The sequence below is a fragment of the Pocillopora damicornis genome, chromosome 2 (genome assembly GCF_964200805.1).
Source record: "Pocillopora damicornis chromosome 2, jaPocDami1.2, whole genome shotgun sequence".
NCBI classification, from domain to species: domain Eukaryota; kingdom Metazoa; phylum Cnidaria; class Anthozoa; order Scleractinia; family Pocilloporidae; genus Pocillopora; species Pocillopora damicornis.
Window position 1 is genome coordinate 31,831,931 of NC_142671.1, and position 20,526 is coordinate 31,852,456.

The window sequence follows — 20,526 nt, forward strand, 5'->3', positions numbered from 1 at the left end:
AAGGATGGGTGGGTGCTGCCAAAGACGCAATTTACCCAATGAAATATTGCCGATGCATTTTAAATTAAATGACCCTTTTAAACACCTTTTTATGATTCCGAAAGGTTAGTGTTCCACAGCCACCCACGACCTTGCGTGGCACGAATTTCACTTGGGATTGAATTGGAAGCGCACCCTTCCCAATACGTCCGGATTTCCGATTTCAAAATCTCGTCCAAAATAAGACAATTTTCCTGCCCTTGCGGGTTTTGACCGTGATCTTTTTCGGTATTTCGAAAGATTGCGTGTGGAGGTGTCACTACAGTATTATGTTGTATGTAGTTATGATCGACCATCTGTGGATGGTTGTGAAAGGCAGGCATCAAATACACTTGTTGGATACTGTAGTATATATAGCAACGGAGAAGAATTGCAAATATATTAACACTCTACAAAGTCGTGAGCGACAACGAAGTGTGTATTTCTTTTAATTTTACTTGGCGAGTCTAGAATGCTAATTCAGGCCTTCATCACGAAGACCAAATCGGGCGAGCTCGGATTTCGTAATCGGAAATCGACCTGAAATGAACTCCTTTCGACGTATTGCGTAGTGTACACTGGAAAGAGGAATTTAAGCATCTATGCCCTAATTAATAACCTAACATCCAAAGTAGAAATCAGGTATAGTCAGACTGGGTCAAAATTTAAAATGTTCTCAAGAATAGCAAACTCTGCAAATGTTGAAATTATCTGCCCGTCACTCATACCCAGACCCCTTGGGCCAGATTACATCCGGGGAATGATATCCTCGATTAAGGGGGTAAGTTTCTAAAGAAACTGAGGTGCTGCGACTGTGAGAGAGTATAGCAGGTAATTTAGTGTTAACAACAGAGTTGAAAACGTAAATTAGCCACCGTAAAGGGTAAAAAAGCTGACGTTTTGAGCGTTAGCCCTTCGTCAGAGCGAGCGGAGGAATTGTGGGTTGTGTGAGTTTCTATGCAGAAAGTGGAGCTACGCCATTGGTGGGAATATGGTAACGAGAAAACAGGAATAAATTAGTTGAATGAAAAGCGCTCGTTGATTTCGTGGGGATTAGGGGTGCCGATTTGGAAGATAAATTTTAGTTCTAGTGTTTCACGGCCGTTCCGAACTGCCTAGATGTGTCGATTGTCACGGTATTTAAGTTCCTGGTGGTGTAGCGTGTTTGGAACTGTTGTATTTCTCCTTTCCTAACAAAGTGACAATTTAAATAACCGAATGCAATTAGAGATCAAACAAAGCCGAAATAAGATAGAGCTGTTTCTTGAGGGGGATCTAAACATTGCTTTGCACATGATCGAAATGCAAAACTTTGCGGAGTGGACAAACACTACTTTTGCAGTCTCTCCCGATGGTTATCGATGTGTTAAGAGGCAACAGATTTTCTCCCAATATGGACAGTGGTTCTTGTTGTGCCAACATGCCATTATCCCGTACAAAGTCCTTTGAAGTTTTGCTAATGACTCTGTTTCCTTTAAAGCCACCCATCAATGGCAATAAACGCCCTTTATTTAAATATGAATATCTCTTTGTTCATTAATTAAGTTTCTTGTGTATCACGTACATCTTAGGTGCAATATCGAAACAGAGCTTTCAGTTGCAAGTAGGATACCCTTGAGTGTGAACCTCAAATTCTCCGAGTTATCTTTTCAAGTCTTATCAGATATTTGTAGAAGTCTTTGTTATCTTTGGAACCACCACCAGACGTAAGTGACGCTTACTGATCTACATATGATTGTTTGTTTTTCTTTTTATTGAAAGATTTTAGTTTCGTATTTATCTCTCTTTGACCTATGCCACAGTGCGTAGGATAACGAACCTTAACGCTTTCCACAGTGTCGAAATGCCAAACAGTCAGAAATCAGTCACAGAATTTCCAGGGAAAGATTCATTCAAACTTCTTAAAGTATCAGTTGTTTGTTTAGAAATGTCAAGCGATTCCAAAATTATTTTTGCCTTTTTGAGGAAAAGTTTTCCGAGCTTAAGCATACCATAAAACCGCTTCAGTCGGAAATGATCTCTGAGTGTCGAAAGTCTAACGATTTTACAGTATGCACAAGCTCAAAAAATCTGTCTAGAGAACCTTCGCAGGGAAATTCCGTGCAGGTTTCTAACTGCAGGGTGTTTAGTCCATTAAGAACCGTAACCCGCTAGCGAACATTAAACGGCTAGAGGTGTTAAGCATTTGGTGGCTGTCCGTGAGAGATCTTCTTCCTACCCACTCGAGGCGTCGGGCTATCCGTGGCACACTTACACTCATTCGTTCAAATATTGTAGCAAAGAGTGAATGGGGAGGGGGAAGGGTGGAGGAGGGTTATGATTCCGTTTTACGGATGAATTTTCTAGACAAATTCACGGTCACGAATATATGGATAACATCAAATATCTCTTCTAGCATAGAAAGTTTTCGGGGAAATCTTGAGGTTTTCATCATATGAGAGAAAAAAATTCACGAGTCAAATTTGTTTAAGGAGGCAAATCACATGTCGCGCTGGTTCAATCGCTCCCAGCTTTTTGTAAAATTCACGGGTCGCCTTTCACTGTTGGCCTTAATCATGTGCGCGTCAAGTAAAAACCCTCCGCCACCCTCTTACAATTTGTTATTAAAACACTGAGACGTTACCGCTGGTCGATGCGCGGTGGCCTCGATCTTTAGACAGGGTTAGGAGGTCACCGAGTTAAAACTTTTCTCTATCAGATGGTTAGTTTTTATTCAGTTTTCCGGGACTTATTTTACTTTGCGGTTTTTTCTCGACGGCATCGTGTAAGGAAATTTACGGATTTTCATTTTTTACGTTTCGCAAATTACTCCCCCGTTTGAAATTTTTTGAAATTTGTGTGGTATAGTAAATCAATAAATTAATTCGGACGTGGGTTAATTTCCCTGTTGGACCACAGTTCTACATTTCTTTTACCTGTATGGGCGATTTAATATGTCTAAGATTGCTCACGCTTGATCATTTGTGTTTCCATGCACCATCGACCTTGCGTGGCACGAAGACCACAGAAATGTCAGACATGGAAATGAAGATCATAAGCAGCTGTACTCATATAAAATACTAATTTACACCAAAAGTAGAAACAAAGTATGCCTGCTGAGCCAAAATGAAACCAGTTTTGAGAGAAATCTCACCAGGGCTTATCTAAGTTCTTAAAAATTTGAATATCTTCTCCAGAAAAGTAAACCTTGCAAATATTGAAATAACTGCACGCATTAACAGATCAAACAATAAGCAGATACAAATACAGCTGTCTTGGGGGATCTGGACATTATTTTGCACATGATCGACAAGCAAACCTTAGCAAAGTGGACATATATTATTTTTGAAGTATCTCCTGTTGGTTACCAATGTGTTGGATAAACTCGATATTAAAACCGGGACTCAACAAACAATAACAGTTCAAGAAGTAGCCGCTTGTCTGCATACTTCCTGTGATTACTCGACACTTAAGTACCGTTCCTTCTAATAGCTTCCCGTCGAAAAAAAAGTTTTCTTTTATTTTTTGGCCATGAAAAGGGTTTAGAACACATGTTTCAAGAATAGTTTAGTTGTTCTCAAATTTTTGGTTAGACCGCCCGTGTGAACGTGAACAGCGATCGAAAGAGTAAATTTAACAGATTTTGTCTAGCGCTCAGCGACTGCAATAATACAGCTCACGGAATTCCATCTTGCTACAAGTTACAAGATGTATTCAGTTAGTTCACAGACAAAATATGGAAACTTCTCCTAAAATGGTTTCATACCAGCGTGATCAGAGGAGACCCTTCTCTTAGACCTCAATTTGCATATCAAAAATTCACCAATTTGTACGAAAGAATTCTCAAAATGCAGGTGTTAATCGGGCTAAAAATACATATCAGTGCATAGTTTATACATCAATGAGGTCACCAATCGCCTCAACCCAAGGGGGTATCTCTAGCTTTCATCCATCAACATTAAAAAACAATTGTATGCGCTCGTGTCAAAGATCATTTGCTTAATTCTGAAAATTGACCAAGATCTCCTTTCGACCGTTCAAACTTCGTTTACTTTTTTTTTATTTTTTTTTGATTTTTTTTTTTATAAAAACTGTGTGGAGAATAGATGCCGAGTTGTCCTAAAACGTAGCGTAAACGTGATCGGTTGTAACACTTGCGTACTAGCGTAACTTACAAAGAAAACAAAGGTGATTGGAAGGCGCCTTCGCGATAATTTTTGTCGACGTATCAGGTCGTAAACTACGACGAATTTGATAATTGTCCGCCGGCCTAACGATAGCCTAAGCTAATTTTAGTCGTCTAACAACGGAAAAGGCAAATCGATTAAGATTCGAGTTATTTCTTCAGAGTGATTTAAAAAGCCAAGAAATACGTGCTTTGTGGTTTTGGGTGCGCACGTGAAATAAACGGTCTGCTGCGCAGTGGAACGTTTCCAGAAGGAGTTCAGTGTCTTCTTCTTTTCGGTTGGGTAAACAAGTTCTTATTCGCAACGAGTCTATTAAGAGCACAGGGAACACAAACCCTAGATGTTTTGACGAACATCACGGTTGTTATTTCATTTTCTCATATCTTTGAGTCCGCTGTTAGGCAAATTAACAATAATATTATCCTTCGAGGGCGCGCCGAATATGACATTAAAAATAATCTAGGACAAGCGTAGCGCCGAGTTTTTTTAATTTCTCATATTAGGCAATTCTGAGAAGAATAATTGCTTGAGTAACAACGCAAACAAAAACTTAACGACTCTGCCTATTAGCTTTTCAGTTGATTTGACAACGGGCAAACCTTTTTTTTTTCGAGGGCGCGCGGAACATGATAATAAATAATCCAAAAGGGGCGTAGCGCCGAGTTATCTCATGTTAGGTAATCCTGAGAAGGATAATTGTTTTTAGTAAAAACGCATACAAGACTGAAGGACTCTAACAACTAGCTTTTATTTGATATGATAACAGGAAAACCGTTTCAGCTTTCTAAACTTGGTGAATATTAACGAGAGGCCTCCCTATAAATTTTGATATTGCCTCATTTAAATGATTTCCTAATATTTACTTTCTTAGAAAGAAACATAGATTTATTACTAAATATTCATGCATAACAAAAAGCTCCGTAAAAAGTTCGATCTAGAACATTCATCACTTAAGCCTTCACAAATTAGAGAAGTTCAGCCATGTTTTACGATTTCAAATTTTGTAAACAGTATTCAGAGGAGCGTCAATATCACCATAAAAAAAAGGAACACAGACCGGCTATTGATGAGAATTGAACATGAAAAAACAACGGGATATCTGTTCGCTTCAAGAGATTATTATCATGATTATCTCTTGGGGCTACATGTACTTCCCACTATCAGTGGCCGAAAAAAATCGATTTTTCTTTAAGTTAATTAAACTGAATTAAAACGTTCAACCTAACGTTTCCATTAAAAAAAAATTCAGAAATATCCAAAGGAACCCGAGTTATTTATAAAAGACGTATTTTTAATTAAAAGTTAATAAATCAGAAAAGTGTCATAATCTCGGATCTGAGCGAATTGCCTGAGGGAATTTTCGCGGCAACCGTTCATGTTGGGGTTCGATTTTCATGTCGTTTCCATATTTTGTTTACATCGCTCACTTAACAAAATTCACGCGTGGAATTTCTTTTTTTCTGAAAAATCTTTGCTCATGGAAAATCAAAAGCGGAAGAAAGTCCTCTGTATAAAAAAGGGAAAAATAATTCCCCTGTGAAAGCGACTGATACTGGTGGAGCTCCACGCTGGTGTCCTGATTTTGAACAAAGAAGTCGCCGTCGAACCAAAACTTGCAATATATGATGTTAAAAACGAGGCTCCTCCTCTTCATGCAAGTACCAGCCTTGATAAAAAACTATCACCTCGAATCGTAATTTTGAAAGCTGTATGTCGACTCATTGTCTTGCTCCTCAACACAGTTTGCAGTTTTTCCATTTTTGCCGCGGGTTTTTCCTTTACTTTTAGCAACTTTGCTCATTATTGTGTAGTTCTCTTCAACGCTCTACGGTGCGATCGAGATAAAAAATAAACGTGTCTGCAATGGGTTACTTTTCCCGGGAAATCTTGATCCATCTTCGTTGACGCCAGGAGGTCCCGTTGTCATATGGGTTTGCGGTTTCAGGAGGCGAGATAAACTTCCGGCGTGGCGTGAGTTGTTTGCGAACCTTCATCAGCTTCAGTCTCGCATTTGATTTTGGGAGGTATAGAACCACTTTGAGCAAATTCATACGGTATATAGATTTGACCGATTTTTGTCAAATTTCACCAAAACATTTTAGGAATTATGACAAACGAAAATGTGTTGGGAAATTTTGATATTTGAAATATTTGCCCTTGGTGTCCATTTACGCAACACGCCTCGCATATTTTCGGCTACTTCAACTTTAGATGCCGATATCTACACAACCAATCAGAATATCGAAAAAGCCCGACACACTTTCACGGCTCCTGACACTTCCCTAAAAGAAAGGTCGCTTAAATTATATTTTTATCCTAAACTGCAGTTATTAAGCTTACTTCTGATATACAGTTTGCTAGGATTTTAGTGAAACTAGCACGCGCACGAATTTTCTTCCCGAAGGACACCCGCAGGATCAATATTTGTCAGGTACAACGATGATAAATATAGTGATTACTTCGATTTGTCTGGCACCTTTATTAATATGAAAATTTATTAATAGGTTTCTTTTTCACATTCCTCTGCTGCTCGGTTGTTTATTAAGACCGCAAGCAACTCTCAGAAAGAAAGCGGAAAAGTCCTATCTAAAACATTCAGGACAAGCACTTTTGGGTAAAATAATATCTGCTATGTTTTCCTCGTTCGATTTTTGTAAATAATATTTGAACCGTCGGCGTATCAAAAACTCTAATTTGACGAAAGGCTGCTACGTACCCTAGCTGAGAATCAAAATACTTTAAAACTAGGGCATACAAGGTTGGACGGTTCTTTTAATTGAACGTAAACTGCTTTATGCACATGATAATGTATTCCTCTTTTGTTATTCTCAGCTCAAGTCTAGAACATGGGTCTTCTCTCTAAAGGATGTCCATTGTCGTGGTCTGAAACAAAACAGTACAGAGACGAAGTTCGGAAACGCGGTATTTTGCAATTTCTCCACATCTACAACAGAGAGAAAGACAGAGACAACGATGGTTTGAAATGGGGCGATGAGGTAATGTTGATCACTCCAAAAATGAAGATATTGTGATGATCTTTATCACATAAACTGCGGTGTTGTACAAGGATTATTTTCCGGCCCTGAGAAAAGCCGTAACAACACACGTGAAAAAATATCGTATTTTTTCCACGTGTGTTCTAACTTCACCCTGCAATATTCATACATTATCCAGCAAATAGCGATGAGAATACTCGAACTTATCAAGTAAAAGTTGTTGTCTTGATCTAACACCAAATTCTTGTAAGTAATTTAAAAGGAAATATGTGATAACTGGTGGGAGAATTGACTATCAGGTCTTGGCAGTTAAAGGGTTAATTCAAACATTCTGATTGGTTTCTATACTTGGTCTTTTTTTTTTATCATACAGATCAATTCTGGATTTTTTCCGTGTAATTTTGGTCGCGAAAGCCAGCAAATTCAAATCAACAAGTTTGGTCCGAATGCCATAAACTACTTATTAACCTCACTTGTTCAAGCCGTACTGGGTAATATCGGCCATTGGTGGGATTTTTTTTTGGACCTCGCCGTCCTCTGTCCACACTGCCATGAGCACGGGCCAATATTCCTCATTATGGTCCTTGCACTCGGTTAGTAAGAAGTTATTACGTTTTGAAATAATTTGATGCCAGATCTTGCGTTACAGATGGAGTACACCCTATTGAAGTTTGACCATGAGAACAAGAAAGTTTACTGCAATTTGAGGGCAAAAGATGTTTTGGATGATTTGACACTTGTGGAACAAAATAATACCAGGTAATGATAAGACACATTGAAATTCATATTTTGAATCCTGTCCTTATTGGCTCGTACTACAAATTGTGTGACAGGGGTACGTTTTCTAAGGAAACTGTGGTGCTGCGTCGGTGGGAGAGTATAGCAGGGTAATTTAGCATTATCTGCTGAGTTGATAACGTGAACTGGCCACCGAAAAGAGTTTACAAGCACCAAATTAAGGCCCAAAAACTCGACCAACTTATCGGCCCTCAAATTGCTGATGACTCATCGCCTGAAAGCCTCAAAACTATATTTAACACTCTAGAAAATTTTCCTCTTTCCGATTCAGAAAATCAGTTCTCAATAAGGGCTTAAATCTTGTTCCCATTTCCGAAAAGGCCGCTGAATTTTCAATTAAGCAAGACGTTGAAAAATTTCTTCGACGCGTTCAATTGAAAGCCTTCTTTCATGACAAAGAGGATGATTCTAACACCTCAAACAAAGATACTTTCGAAACACTTTAAGATTTTAAAGTCCAGATGGACTCCCGTAGAGGGCCCATTCGCATCTTTAGTTTTTTCATCAAAAAATGTCGCGATATTAACAAACTGAAATTCAATCGTAACACCAAATTCCTAACCTTTCTTCGGAAGAGTGGTCGGCACTAAAAAGTCTTAAAAAACGCAAAGACAGCTATTAAAGTGGCTGACATAGGCGGTGTAGTCGTTGTTTGGCGGGCCGACCTCTACCAAAAAGAAACTTTGTGGCAATTTTCTGACACCTCTTTTTATGCAAAAGTTGAAAGATCTCACTTTAATCAAACAAAACATTCTCAAAAACACAATTAACAATACTACAGCTAAACATGAATTACCGGGCATTGCAAAAAAACTCACCATCACCACTCCCAGAACTTCGTGTATTTACTTTTTACTAAAAATCCACAAACCTAACAATCTAGGTCGACACATCGTCTCTGCCTGTATGTAGCTGTAGTTGTCCCACCGAACTTATTTCCTTGCAACTATTTAGACAAAATTATGACACCCATCGTCAAAACTTCACCATCATACATTAAAGACAGCCAAGTTGAAATTTTTCGCGACTTCTTTTCCCTATGGACATTGCATCTCTTTATACTGTTACCTGTTCCCCATGACGAAGATTTCCGCGCCCTCAAACACTTTTCGATCAACGCACTGTTAAGGAATCTAGCTCTGAAACACTGCTCCGTCTAGCCGAACAAGTACTAACCATCAATTGCTTTTTATTCGGTGGCAGCTATAACAAACAAACTAGCGACGTAGCCATGGGTACCAAAATGGGAACCAGCTACGTCAATCTTTTCGTTGGTCTATCGAACGCCAATTTTCAATCAATACAACAGCCACAAACTTGAACTCTAGGGTCGCCACATTGACGACTGCATCGGCGCTACCTCCTCTACCACAGAGGAGCTCACTCAATTTTTAACCGCCGTCAATTCTTTTTAACCGGTCCTGAAATATACCTGGGAAATTAGACATCAAAATTTTAGTTGAAGGTAACGGTCTATGCACTAGTGATAACTACAAACCTTCAGGATTCACATAGTTGCTTGTTGTATTCACCTTCGCATCCATCGCACATCAAGGATTCCATATCTTTTTCACAGATTCTTAGACTTCGTCGTTTATGTGGTGAGGACTCTTTTTTTTTTTCGAAAAATTGGAAGCAATGTGCCAATTTTTTCGATAAACGTGGCTATCCTGTTTCTGTCGTTCAAGCGGGCCACCAGCGCGCCCAACAAACTGATCGACAGTTAGCATTACACACGGCTCTGAAGGAAGATACTGATCGTATTCCATTCATTGTCACATTTCACCCTCACAAACACGTAGTTAAATCATAATTCCTAAAAATTGTAAATTGTCTTAAAACGATTCAGAGACTGGTACTATCTTTTCGCAACCTACACTAATTTCATTCAAACGTGACAAAAACATAGGCAACTTTTTGGTCAGAAGTTCATTTCAAACCAATAACCAACCTGAAACTTTCAAATGCGCTCGCTCACGATGTAAAACTCGTCCTTTCATTCACCACCTTGAGAAAATATCGGGACCCAAGAGATCTATTAAGATCACTGATCACCTCACGAGCACCTCCGCCGATGTTATCTAATTTGTAATTTGCACTTGCCGCAAAAAGTTATACACTGGTGAAACAGGAAGAACTTACTAGGTGGCCGATTCCGAGAACACCCTCGCGACGTACAAAGAAATAACAAGGACGCATCCAAACCAGTCGCTAGACACTTTAATCTCCCTAAATTCTAAACAGCATATGGCAGTTTGCGACCTTTCCATACATCTATACCCAAGTTCAAGAACATCGTGAGATTGCCACTGGACAACAACATTTTCGCTTTTTATTCCAGAATGAATTCTTTGTTATTACTTTTGTTTTTATCTTTTTTTTTCTTCTGTCCTATTTCACTGATTTTTATTATTATTATTTTTTATTTACTCTTACCTTAACCATTTTGTTTTTGCAGCACCTACCCAATTTCTTGGAAGCCTGAATTTGCCAGCTATATGGTTGAAGGTATTCGCTATAACATATTATTTATAATATATTATTAACAATTATATATTATTTAAAGGTATTACATTTGAGGATAGTTTATAACTCACAACTTTCTTCTTATTGCCATGCATCATGGTTTTAATGAAAACAGGATAATCGAAATAACATACCTGTGAGAGAAACGTCATAAACGCTCTTTTGGCTGATTTATACTTAGAAATCCCTGGTTTATTTGGTACTTTCCTGTTTTGTTTTGTGTGTTATGTAGCATCACCTGGGCAGCCTATGGGAGAAAGTTTGGCATGTTTTAACATCATTGAATTGAACATGAGCTTAAGGTAGGTCAAGTAGGGAGAGTGGTACAGGCCCCGGTTGTTTGAAGGTCGGATTACACTATCCACTGGATAAATCTCTATCCGGTGGATAACGCCATACGTTTTGTTATCACTTATCCGCTGAAAAGCAATTTATCCGGGGATAGCATTATCCGCATTTTATACAACTGGGCCAAGAAGGATACGAGTCTCAAGGGAGTGGCAAAGAGAAAGCAGTTATAGTCTGAGTCACTCTTTTTGTGTGACTGGCTGTCTGTCTGACCGTTAGTCTATTAGTCTGTCTATCAATTGTCACTTTTTCTATATGTATAACTAGCTGTCTGCCTGATGGTCAATCCACCGGTGAGTTCTTCTTTTTTCCAATTCAACTAGTCGTCAGTCGGCTAGTCTATCTGTCTGTCTGATGGTTTAGCTCATCTCAGAAAGTCTCTAGAGTTCAGGGGAATCTTTTGTCTGTCCCATGTTCGTGAAAAGATCTACTGTTGGTCAGTAGGTCAATCGGACAATCAGTCATTCACGCCATCTAGTTCAGCACTTAAATATATACATATGGACCAGCCACAGCCGGCTCGCGGCTGGCATGCGGACTATCAGCCAATCGGAAAGTCAGTAAATCGTTTCCTCACGGGTGGAGAGCGGAGTACTCAAAACTTTTCTAGCTTTCACGTTCTAGAAAGATGTTTAGGATATTTCGCTAACATAAATGCTCTTGAACAACTGTGTGTAAATATATGAATATCATATATTTGAACTGCGGGTTCATGCTTAACTACTTTAGCAGTGGTGAAAATAAAGCCTGAAAAATCACTTCTGCTGAAGTAGTGTTCATTGTTGCAAAAGTCACTCTCGTCTTCATTAATGCTCTTGCAGAAAATACGATTGTTAGTGCGGAATATAAGAGTATCCTAATAATGTTCACTTACTTCAGGTTTTGCTGTTTCGTTGTTGACTTTTGTCTTTGATTTTGATTTTCTTTTTTTTTCGTTAACAGACGGGAAGAAATGAAGAGATTTTTGACCGAACCTGGTGAAACCGTTCAGTCCATCGTAGCATTTCCGAGGTATGATATGTAAGGATGCGGAAAACACAGAAAGATAGACGTAGTTTTGGGCCGGTTTTGACAACTGACCGCAAAAATTACCAAAATTAAATTCAGCGTTATGCAGGATTTCAGTCATATCTTGCTAACACGTTATTTGTTTTTTTTTTTTCGCTGTTCACAACCTTGCTGAATCGCGACAAGTACTTTGTAAAGAAGGTATTGATTAAGTTCCTTTAACCGTCTGGTTCAAGTTCTAAGATGAAATCTAAGTGATCAAACTCAACAAGTTGACAAGATCTGTGTATGCGTGCTGCTCACAAGTACAAATTATGAAAAAAAACCAACAGAAACAATTTCCAAAAAAATTCAGAATACATGCGGTCATCTTATTATTTAGGTAATGAAAAATGTTTTCCTTATCAGATTGGGATGCCCCAACTTTACCTTTCCATTTTTTGAACCAACTCCGAACAAAGGATTGTCATGTTCAATGTTTATTCCGGACCAGGCTGTCTGTCAGAATCAACTCAGGTTTAGGTAAGAAAACCAGCTCAGAGAGTGAAACGTATGTGCGCTGGTCCAAAGCACTGAGAGTGGCATGTCGCAACTCTCCCGACTCAGTTGAAGTATTTGTAGAGATATTTTAAAACTGATTACTGGGGTTGATCGAAGGCTAATGATTACGCTACTGTAACCTATCGCCAACTGCTCTTCAAATCTAGCCAATTGGAAAATTAGAGGAATTTAAGGATGAATAGGGGGGGGGGGGGTGAGGCAGGGGTTATGGGTTGTGTGTTAAATCCCCTCCTTCCCCTCCAAAAAGAGGGAACAAAAATCTCAGAGTAAAAATATTTGACTCGTAAAATTAAGCGAAACCAATCGGGTTTTCTGCTTTTTCCCAGCTAACCTCTCGAACATACAAGTTAGAGCACATTACAGTATTATCCAGCGTGGCTGGCGGTTTAGTGTGTGCTTTTGGGCGGTACTGGGATAGGTTTGGGATGGTAAATGGAAACGCAGCCTCGTCTCTCATCCATTTAAGGCGCACACAAAACTCTTTGATATGCAGGCAATAACAGTGTAGTTTATTGGCCGATCGGCATCACCCCAATTTTTTCCCTAGACCCGGCTTAGAAGTGGTCCAGTTTACCTAGTTTTTAAGTCATTGTTTTCAGCAACCATGAAATTTTTTAGCAAAATGATTATCTATTTGATACTTTTTGTTATTTCTACTAGCTCAATGACCCAAAACATCCGAGAAAGAAGAGGTTCAAAAGTTGCTATCAACGTACCAAGTACGTTTGTCCGTTTGATATTTTGTTTGTTTGTTTGTTTTCGTCTCTGCGCCTATATTCGTGAGAACGACTCATGACTTGACTTTCACCTGTAATCGTGTCTTTACAATTATAATGTGAACCCACATATTTAGAGACATTAGACAAAAGTCCTCGTTTGAGGACCGTACCCGTGCGTCCCCACGAGATGCGAGCTGAAAGAAGGTTGGAAGTAAAATAAATAACGACGGTCATCAGGCTTATTGCCTGAATTAGGTCGGACAGGACGGGAAAATGTTGGGTTCTCGGTTAGAACGCACGGATCTCGTTGCACTCTATCCTTATGTCTACACCTTAAGCCAAATATTAACCCATCCAGTCTCCCATAAAATTAATAAATACCGGTAAATTGGCTTTGTTGTGCTTGTAAAAGAATTATGCGATCGATGCACGTTTGTTATTTATTTCTTTGAGACAAGAAGTTACTATTTATCTCTTCTCTGAATTGTTTCTACCACTTTTTCAGTATTCAAAGACATAAACACCCCTTCACCTTTTACTGAGACGTTTCCCATCGTTGAAGGAGAAGGAGCTGAGGCTGCTTTGCCAGATCACATTTATATGGACAGTGTAAGCTGCGGCCTTGGGATGTCTTGTATTCAGGTACACTCCTCTCTGTTGAGAAGCTTTCTTTATATAGGAAACTTAACTGAGAGAAACCTAAAGATTGGAGAAGATACGTAAGGCCGAGAGTCACTAAGAAAAGTCCTCACTTTGCTTATTTCCTTTTTTCGATGCTTTCTAGTCAAAGCGGAGCTGGTTTGCGGAATGAAACAAAACGAAACAAAACCAAAAAAAGCACAAGTAGGGAAAGCGGAGGTCATTCTCCTCCAGCTCCAACAATTGTGTGTGACCTAGTTGCAATAATTTAGCCTTCTTTCTTCTAGAAAGAGTTAAATTTAACAAATACGAAGCGGTTACCAAACTAAAATCAGTTTCACCATTTCAAATTTGCAACATAAATAGAGGGAGGGGTGACTTCTCCTACAACAACGCAACGGTGGAATTTAATGGCTGCTCGTCTGAAAAGAAGTCAACTAATACGTATTTATCACGCAAGCACAGTCTTAACTAAGTAGATCGAAGTTTATTATCGGTGAGTTCTGTCATGCAAAGGTCTAGAAACTGATTTAAAAAGCATGTTCTCTTTCGAAATGAAAGGTCACTCTCCAAGCCTGCAACATCCATGAGGCAAGGTTTCTTTACGATCAACTCGCGGTAGTGAGTCCCGTATTGGTATGTAAACATGGTATTTTTGCTTCAATGCCCATTCAGTGGATAGTGTTGAATAATCTTTCCACTACTGAGGGTGAGGCGAATAATTGTTTCAGTTCTATTGCTTATGTGATTATAATAGCGAAAATAACTTGTTTCATTCCTGTTCTGCGAGCTTGTAACTTATCAAATCTTCATGAGTAGATTTGACGCGTTCATTTAACTTATCAGTAAATAATTCATATGTTGCTTGTGAAGAGTGCTTTGAAAAACTTAGTAGCAGTTTTGTGTTCTTGGGTATTGGATTTTCTTGTGCGACGTTTACATCTGCCTCGATAAAATTGACTAATGCACATTTTCAAATTTAGCGCATCTTTTATAATTACCTCGTGCTGGGAGATTATAACTGGATATGATAGTCGGATTATAGATTTCGGCATCCCCGTTCCCCGTATAGAGTGGTGCCAAACTTACAAAAACAACACAGTCACCGATAAGTTAAAAGATTCTGGAACTAAGGATGCTTTATTTTTGTCTGACATGAAAAGATTCTTATTCCCAATCATACACTGCATGAAAGGAAGTCAAAAGATATTTGAATAGAACTTCAATGAAACTAAGGTGGTTTTTTTTCCCTGAATTACTACCTCTGTAGGGTCGATTCTTTTAATATTACCAAGAATTAATATTTGTTGTTTTTAATTGTTAGATGGCTCTGTCTGCTGGAACTCCCATCGCACGAGGATATCTTTCTGATGTAGATTGTCGTTGGGGAATCATATCTGAGTCAACAGATGATCGAACCCCGGAGGAGAGAGGCCTCGAGGTATTTGTTAAGAATTAATAATTTTTTTTAACCCTGAAGCATTGTTTAAACAAATAGTCTTAAAAGCCTCCATGCCAGAGGTAACTCTTTAACTTATCACTTTAGATGTAGAAGTTTTTTTTCTTTTCCGATGTGTGATGAATGAAGTTGTCACTCAGTACCCGTTGATGCTAGCGGTATGCAAGGAGATTCAAACGTTATGAACCTGGTAGATCGCATGACTCGCCAAGAGTTCTCCAAAGCTAAGTCAGAGGATAACATTAGGGAGTGACAACTCGCTCGGATAATCACAGGGGACTTTAAGTTTTCTTTTGCTCTGGGCTCGATATAAAATAGTGCTTTAAATCTTTAAATGTTTAAGTGTTTTAGTATTTGCGTTTCCTCTCCTTCAGCCACTCAAGGAAAACAAATTTGTGATACCTAAGTCACGGTATGATTCAGTGAGTACATATCTGTCAGCTGAGGCGAATGGTTACAACGACATCGACTTGGTGTATGACCAAGACATTTACCAACAGCTCGTCGTTGCGGGTAAGTGCTACACTATGGTAACAACAGAACACACTTAAGATAAGTTTCGGACCATACAAATCGCAGCGACTGTTAGAATTATGAACGCAGCTACATTGTCTTTTTTTATATGAATTGGGAGAGCTTGTGTTTCCATCGGCATTCTTTGGAGAATAAGACAACTCAAGTCCAAATTCTGCATTTGGAAATCGATCAAATAACGTCACCCTCCCTGTTTGTATTAAAGAAATTTAACTCTCCTTCTCTAGACTTCAATCGTGAAAAACTTGTTCGTGGCATAACGGCAAATCGCACAAGCATTTGAAATGCAAACTCGACAACACGTGACAGCAAACAGCAAATTTTGAAAGGTTTCTGGATCATGCTATCAAATTATTCAAAAGTTGTGTTATAAAAAACATGTTAAGGACCTTTTTAAAGTTTAGATGGCATTAAAAATTTGAGAATCGCCTCTGTTTCAAAATTGGACGTTTATTTATGAAAAATCATTCTATCGCTGATATTCTAGGCGTTGATGAACCACTAGCTCGGCATGTCGCGCATTTGTTCATTCGCGATCCTGTGGCGTCTCTGTGCCTTGAAGACCTCTACAAAGACGACGAGGGAAGCTCAAATCTATTTGAGGTAAGATGTAACACCAGTGGTCGATATAATCTCAAGATATCTCAGAAGCTCAGTTTGGAACATTTGTCTGTTGCATACTTTGTATTCCATGATAGGGGAAAATTCTGTCGAAAGTTGTTGGACATATTTGAAAGTAATGTAAACATACAAGCAGCTAAATTTTCGAAATGAGGGTTAAACAGGTTTTTGAGATAAATATAGCAGACTAAGTAAGTTGTAAAATAGTGCTTATGTAGATTCCTCGTTTTAATTATCAGAACATAAATTCCACCAACTGGCAAACCGTGCGCTTTAAGCCACCACCGCCTGATTCTTCGATGGGATGGAGAGTGGAGTTCAGGTCCCTTGATGTAAGAAAATGACATTGGTTTGTTTGTTTGTTTGTTCCTTTGTGTTATAGTTGTGGGATTAGTCCACGAAGACATTTCAAAGTAGGAGTACCAGAATGGGATCCGTTAATAATTTGTCTTCTTGCACAACTGGAACAAGAATTCTTCGGGGCCAAAGTCTTTGGGGAAACAGCAATTGATTGCTTTTTATTCCCCTATCATAGCATTGATCGATCAGTTCATTAATATACAGTCTTATGTTAGTTCAATATGTGTTTTAGGTACAACTGACAGACTTCGAGAATGCCGCTTTTGTGACATTTGTCATACTTCTCACGAGGGCGATTTTGTCTTTTGATCTCAACCTGCTCATTCCTATATCCAAGGTGAGTAAAAAGCCGTGGACGGGGGGAGGAGGGAGGGGGGGAAGACACAGTGACCTGCCAGTTGGAGAACTTGATTCTAAGTCTAAGGGTCTCAGTTCGAGCCTTTCCGGGTCGTTGCGGTGCGACCTTGGGGTGGACACTCACCCCCCAAAGAGCCCATCCCCCAACCCTTCTTCCCCCGCCGGAACCACGGGGTATTAATTACAGTGCGAGTGCGTCGATGGAACACTTTGCCCAAATTCGATATTTTAATTTGGTGGCAATTACCAAAAGCGCTTGTGAAACTTTCTATTTTTCCAGTAAGACGAGTACAAACGCATTGATTTAATTTTTATCTAAGAACTGTACTTCTTCAGTATTCTCGGGCAGTGTTAATTGTTTTTTCGATTTTTTTTTGTTACTATTTTATTAAGACAGCCCTAGGAATATTCGTTCACAACTGCAAATGTTGTTTTGTCACAGGTGGATGAAAATATGGTCAAAGCGCAGAAGAGGGACGCTGTCAGACAAGGAGAGTTTAGTTTCAGGAAGAATGTGTGGAAAAGTGAGCAAATTGTTCTGTTCTAGTCTCTTTGTCTCTGATATTATTAAGTAATTAGTGTGATCAAATTTTGGCTGCTTTTGACTGACCTAGCTCAGCTCAATACTGCCTTCTCTTTGTCTTGCTCTCTGAGCAGCTGATAGTCTTATAACGTATTAATAAAAACTTAATTTCTGCCCTATTTGCATACACTATACACCATATTTTACACTTGAACTTTAAAAAACGGCTCGTTACGTTTTGTCTCCGGAAGGTGTTGTTGTGAGAGAGGCTGAAAATTGCCACAGCAGCGCAGAATTTGAATTGATGTCGATCGACAAGATTATCAACGGCAAGGTGAGAGATAATGGACGACAAAATTAAAGTGATTTAGAAAGAAAGATGGAGGGGACTGCCGCAGAGATAACCGAAATATATTTACAACCGCTCTTGAGCCTTCCTTTAGCTTTTGATTAAGGAGATAGGACGCACGTATGAAGTGAAGACAACACATTTCTGTAAGATCTTTATTGTTTTGAAATTTTTGCTTGAATAAACAATTTAGGATGAGGCTTCGTGGAAATATGCAACGATTCAAACTGAAGATATTTTCCATTTTTTTTTTCTGTTATCAATTATTTTCATTGTTTCATCATAGTTAGTTTTTTTTTTTTTTATCGTTATCTCACTTTGTTCTTCACACGACTTAGTGTCACTCGCTCACACCAAAGCATATCGAGCATAAATAATCTGGTTCTATTTTATTGATGCTTGATTACAGGATAACGAGTTCCCCGGCTTGATACCACTCATAAACCGTTACCTAGCGACCACAGATGTCGACTTCAACACACGCTGCACTATTTCCCAATACTTGAATCATATTTCGAAAAAGGCCTCTGGTAAGTTAATAGTGTAAGAGCTTTACGTACATATCAAATGACAAAAGGCTTGACACCGCTAACTTCTACACGCTGCATTGCGTACGGTAGAACTTCGCTACGTCGCCGAACTTGTATTTCACTATGCGAAGAGTCTTTGGTGGTCGCTACCCTTTCCTAAAGCAAACTTTTGTTTCACGGCAGTGCGCAGAGTATACCCGTTTATACGTGTCCTGGGTATTCTCAAAAGACGGAGGTGAACCTCTGAGAGGGGAGGCACAAATTTCATTAATGCATAAAACATTTCCCCTCTTAACTAAGACCGTATTTTTTTCAATTATAATCATCATTTTTTTACTCTTTGCCTAAGGTGAATTGCTTACAACAGCTCAGTGGATTCGAAGATTTTTGGAAAGTCACACGGAATACAAGAGAGATTCTGTAGTCAGTGAGAGAATTTGTTTCGATCTTTTGAGAAAAATGGATTGTGTTGGCCAAGGAGAGACTAAAGCTCCCGAACTCTTTGGGGAGGCTGCTACTTTGAGGATGGGTGACGCTGTATTTAAGAAGTATCTTGAAATCAAAGGGAAGATTGAAAGCTTTGAAGATGACGGTAAAATAAGAAATAACATCTTGATGAGGTGGAATCTTTTAAAACCAAATTGTTAAGATTGTGAATGTCACCAACAGAAATGAAGTCTTGGTTTACGTAGTATACGAAATTGTATGTATTTATGGACTGTACCATTAATATCTGTCATCTACTATTTGTGACGGATCCTGATAATAGAGTAATATCAGTATCTGAACAACGGCGGACCTACCCCACCCCTACATGTAAATCAACATTAGCCTTCTTATCACTTTAATAGACTGGGGGGGGGGGGGAGGGAGGGTAAGTTCGTGCGTATTTGGTCAGACACTGACATTGATCCATGATCTTTACCGTTCAAAGTGTTAACCTTCGTCAAGATTAAATGACCGACAATTTATTACTCTGCATTGAACGAAATATTTACAAGTCATTACACTGCCGTTTATATCGTTTACTGGCGATTGAGCATCGGAGAGAAATCGAGAGAAGATCCGAAATACTTAAATGCTTTAACCAACAATTTATTAAATGTATTTTGCATTATTAACTTTTCTCTTTGCATGCAAATATCCCGAAAGGTGTTTTACGGACACGGGTTGTATATCAGTTGTATTTATAAATACTGCCTTTTATGAAAGAAAATAAACATAGTAAAAAAAAAAAAAAAAAAAAAAAAAAAAAACCGACGAAGGAATAGTGCTCAATTTATTTTTTTAAATTTTGCAACGAAGGTCATGATATCGTTACGGCCAATGATATGCACACGGCGCTAAAAGAACGGCTGGTGAAAGGGACAACTGCAGCCAAATGCTCTGTTGATGAATCAAACAAGAACGCTGAGGTTAAAAAATTAGAAGGCTTTAGCAAATTTCACAACTTCTCTATCAAGTGTGAAGGCATTCGTGTCTGGCGATGTTATGGCATTGGTAGCGGGAAGTTTTTTCCTTACAAGTCTTTAATTGTGCAACCGCAAAAATCACCGTCGCTCCTTACCATGGAGCAATTTTTCCCCATTAGCGTTTCTCGAGTCCTTAAACCAGAGACGAAATGTAAGCCTAAAAGCGCAACTGTTTTTGTTTGTCCCTAGCCTGGTTGCACAAAAACGTTTGCAAGATTTTCAGACTTTGAACTTCATTTAGATGTAGGAAAACACGTGGCGGATTCAGTGAACAACCCAAGCGAAAAAGTGTGTGAAGATTCGACTAAATTTAATGTAAAGGTATTCAAATATAGCATAGTTCAAAATTAAGAGAGTGTCTCTGTAAGAGCGGTCCGGTCGATTTTGCTTGAGACACGGATTTCGCTCGTTTCTCGTGTGTTGTAAGACATTCATGTACCTATACTAAAACCACAATCAGTTTGATCGGATCTCTTTATTTTTCAGAGTTTTACGGAAATTAAATTTCACTCGAGCGAAGGCTTGTTGTGACACTTTTCAAG

General features: G+C 38.9%; 1 protein-coding gene across 3 annotated transcripts; it reads left to right on the forward strand.

The window, feature by feature from the left end:
- The first annotated feature begins 761 nt into the window (after window positions 1-761).
- Window positions 762-19,768, forward strand: LOC113680027 (glutamate--cysteine ligase catalytic subunit-like). Of its 3 annotated transcripts, XM_089196782.1 has the most exons (20): window positions 762-849; window positions 1,590-1,724; window positions 7,017-7,180; window positions 7,830-7,939; window positions 10,437-10,486; window positions 10,737-10,806; window positions 11,795-11,863; window positions 12,269-12,382; window positions 13,082-13,140; window positions 13,646-13,782; window positions 14,341-14,415; window positions 15,104-15,220; window positions 15,613-15,751; window positions 16,260-16,375; window positions 16,633-16,725; window positions 16,986-17,090; window positions 17,553-17,634; window positions 17,885-17,967; window positions 18,392-18,512; window positions 18,862-19,768. In XM_089196782.1, the coding sequence occupies exons 3-20, from the start codon at window positions 7,031-7,033 to the stop codon at window positions 19,158-19,160; spliced, it is 1,989 nt and encodes a 662-aa protein (XP_089052908.1). In that variant the 5' UTR covers window positions 762-849; window positions 1,590-1,724; window positions 7,017-7,030; the 3' UTR covers window positions 19,161-19,768. The 3 variants fall into 3 exon arrangements, with proteins under 3 accessions (XP_089052908.1, XP_089052910.1, XP_089052909.1); XM_089196783.1 differs by lacking the exons at window positions 762-849; window positions 1,590-1,724 and adding an exon at window positions 6,647-6,798; XM_089196784.1 differs by lacking the exons at window positions 762-849; window positions 12,269-12,382 and having other exon boundaries at window positions 1,586-1,724.
- The last annotated feature ends 758 nt before the right edge of the window (window positions 19,769-20,526 follow it).

Coding starts and splice junctions, on each gene's coding strand:
- LOC113680027 (XM_089196782.1), top strand. CDS start 7,031: ATGGGTCTTCTCTCTAAAGGATGTCCATTGTCGTGGTCTGAAACAAAA. Junction 15,221..15,612: donor CGGAGGAGAGAGGCCTCGAG/GTATTTGTTAAG, acceptor CCTCTCCTTCAG/CCACTCAAGGAAAACAAATT. Junction 16,376..16,632: donor GAAGCTCAAATCTATTTGAG/GTAAGATGTAAC, acceptor TTTAATTATCAG/AACATAAATTCCACCAACTG.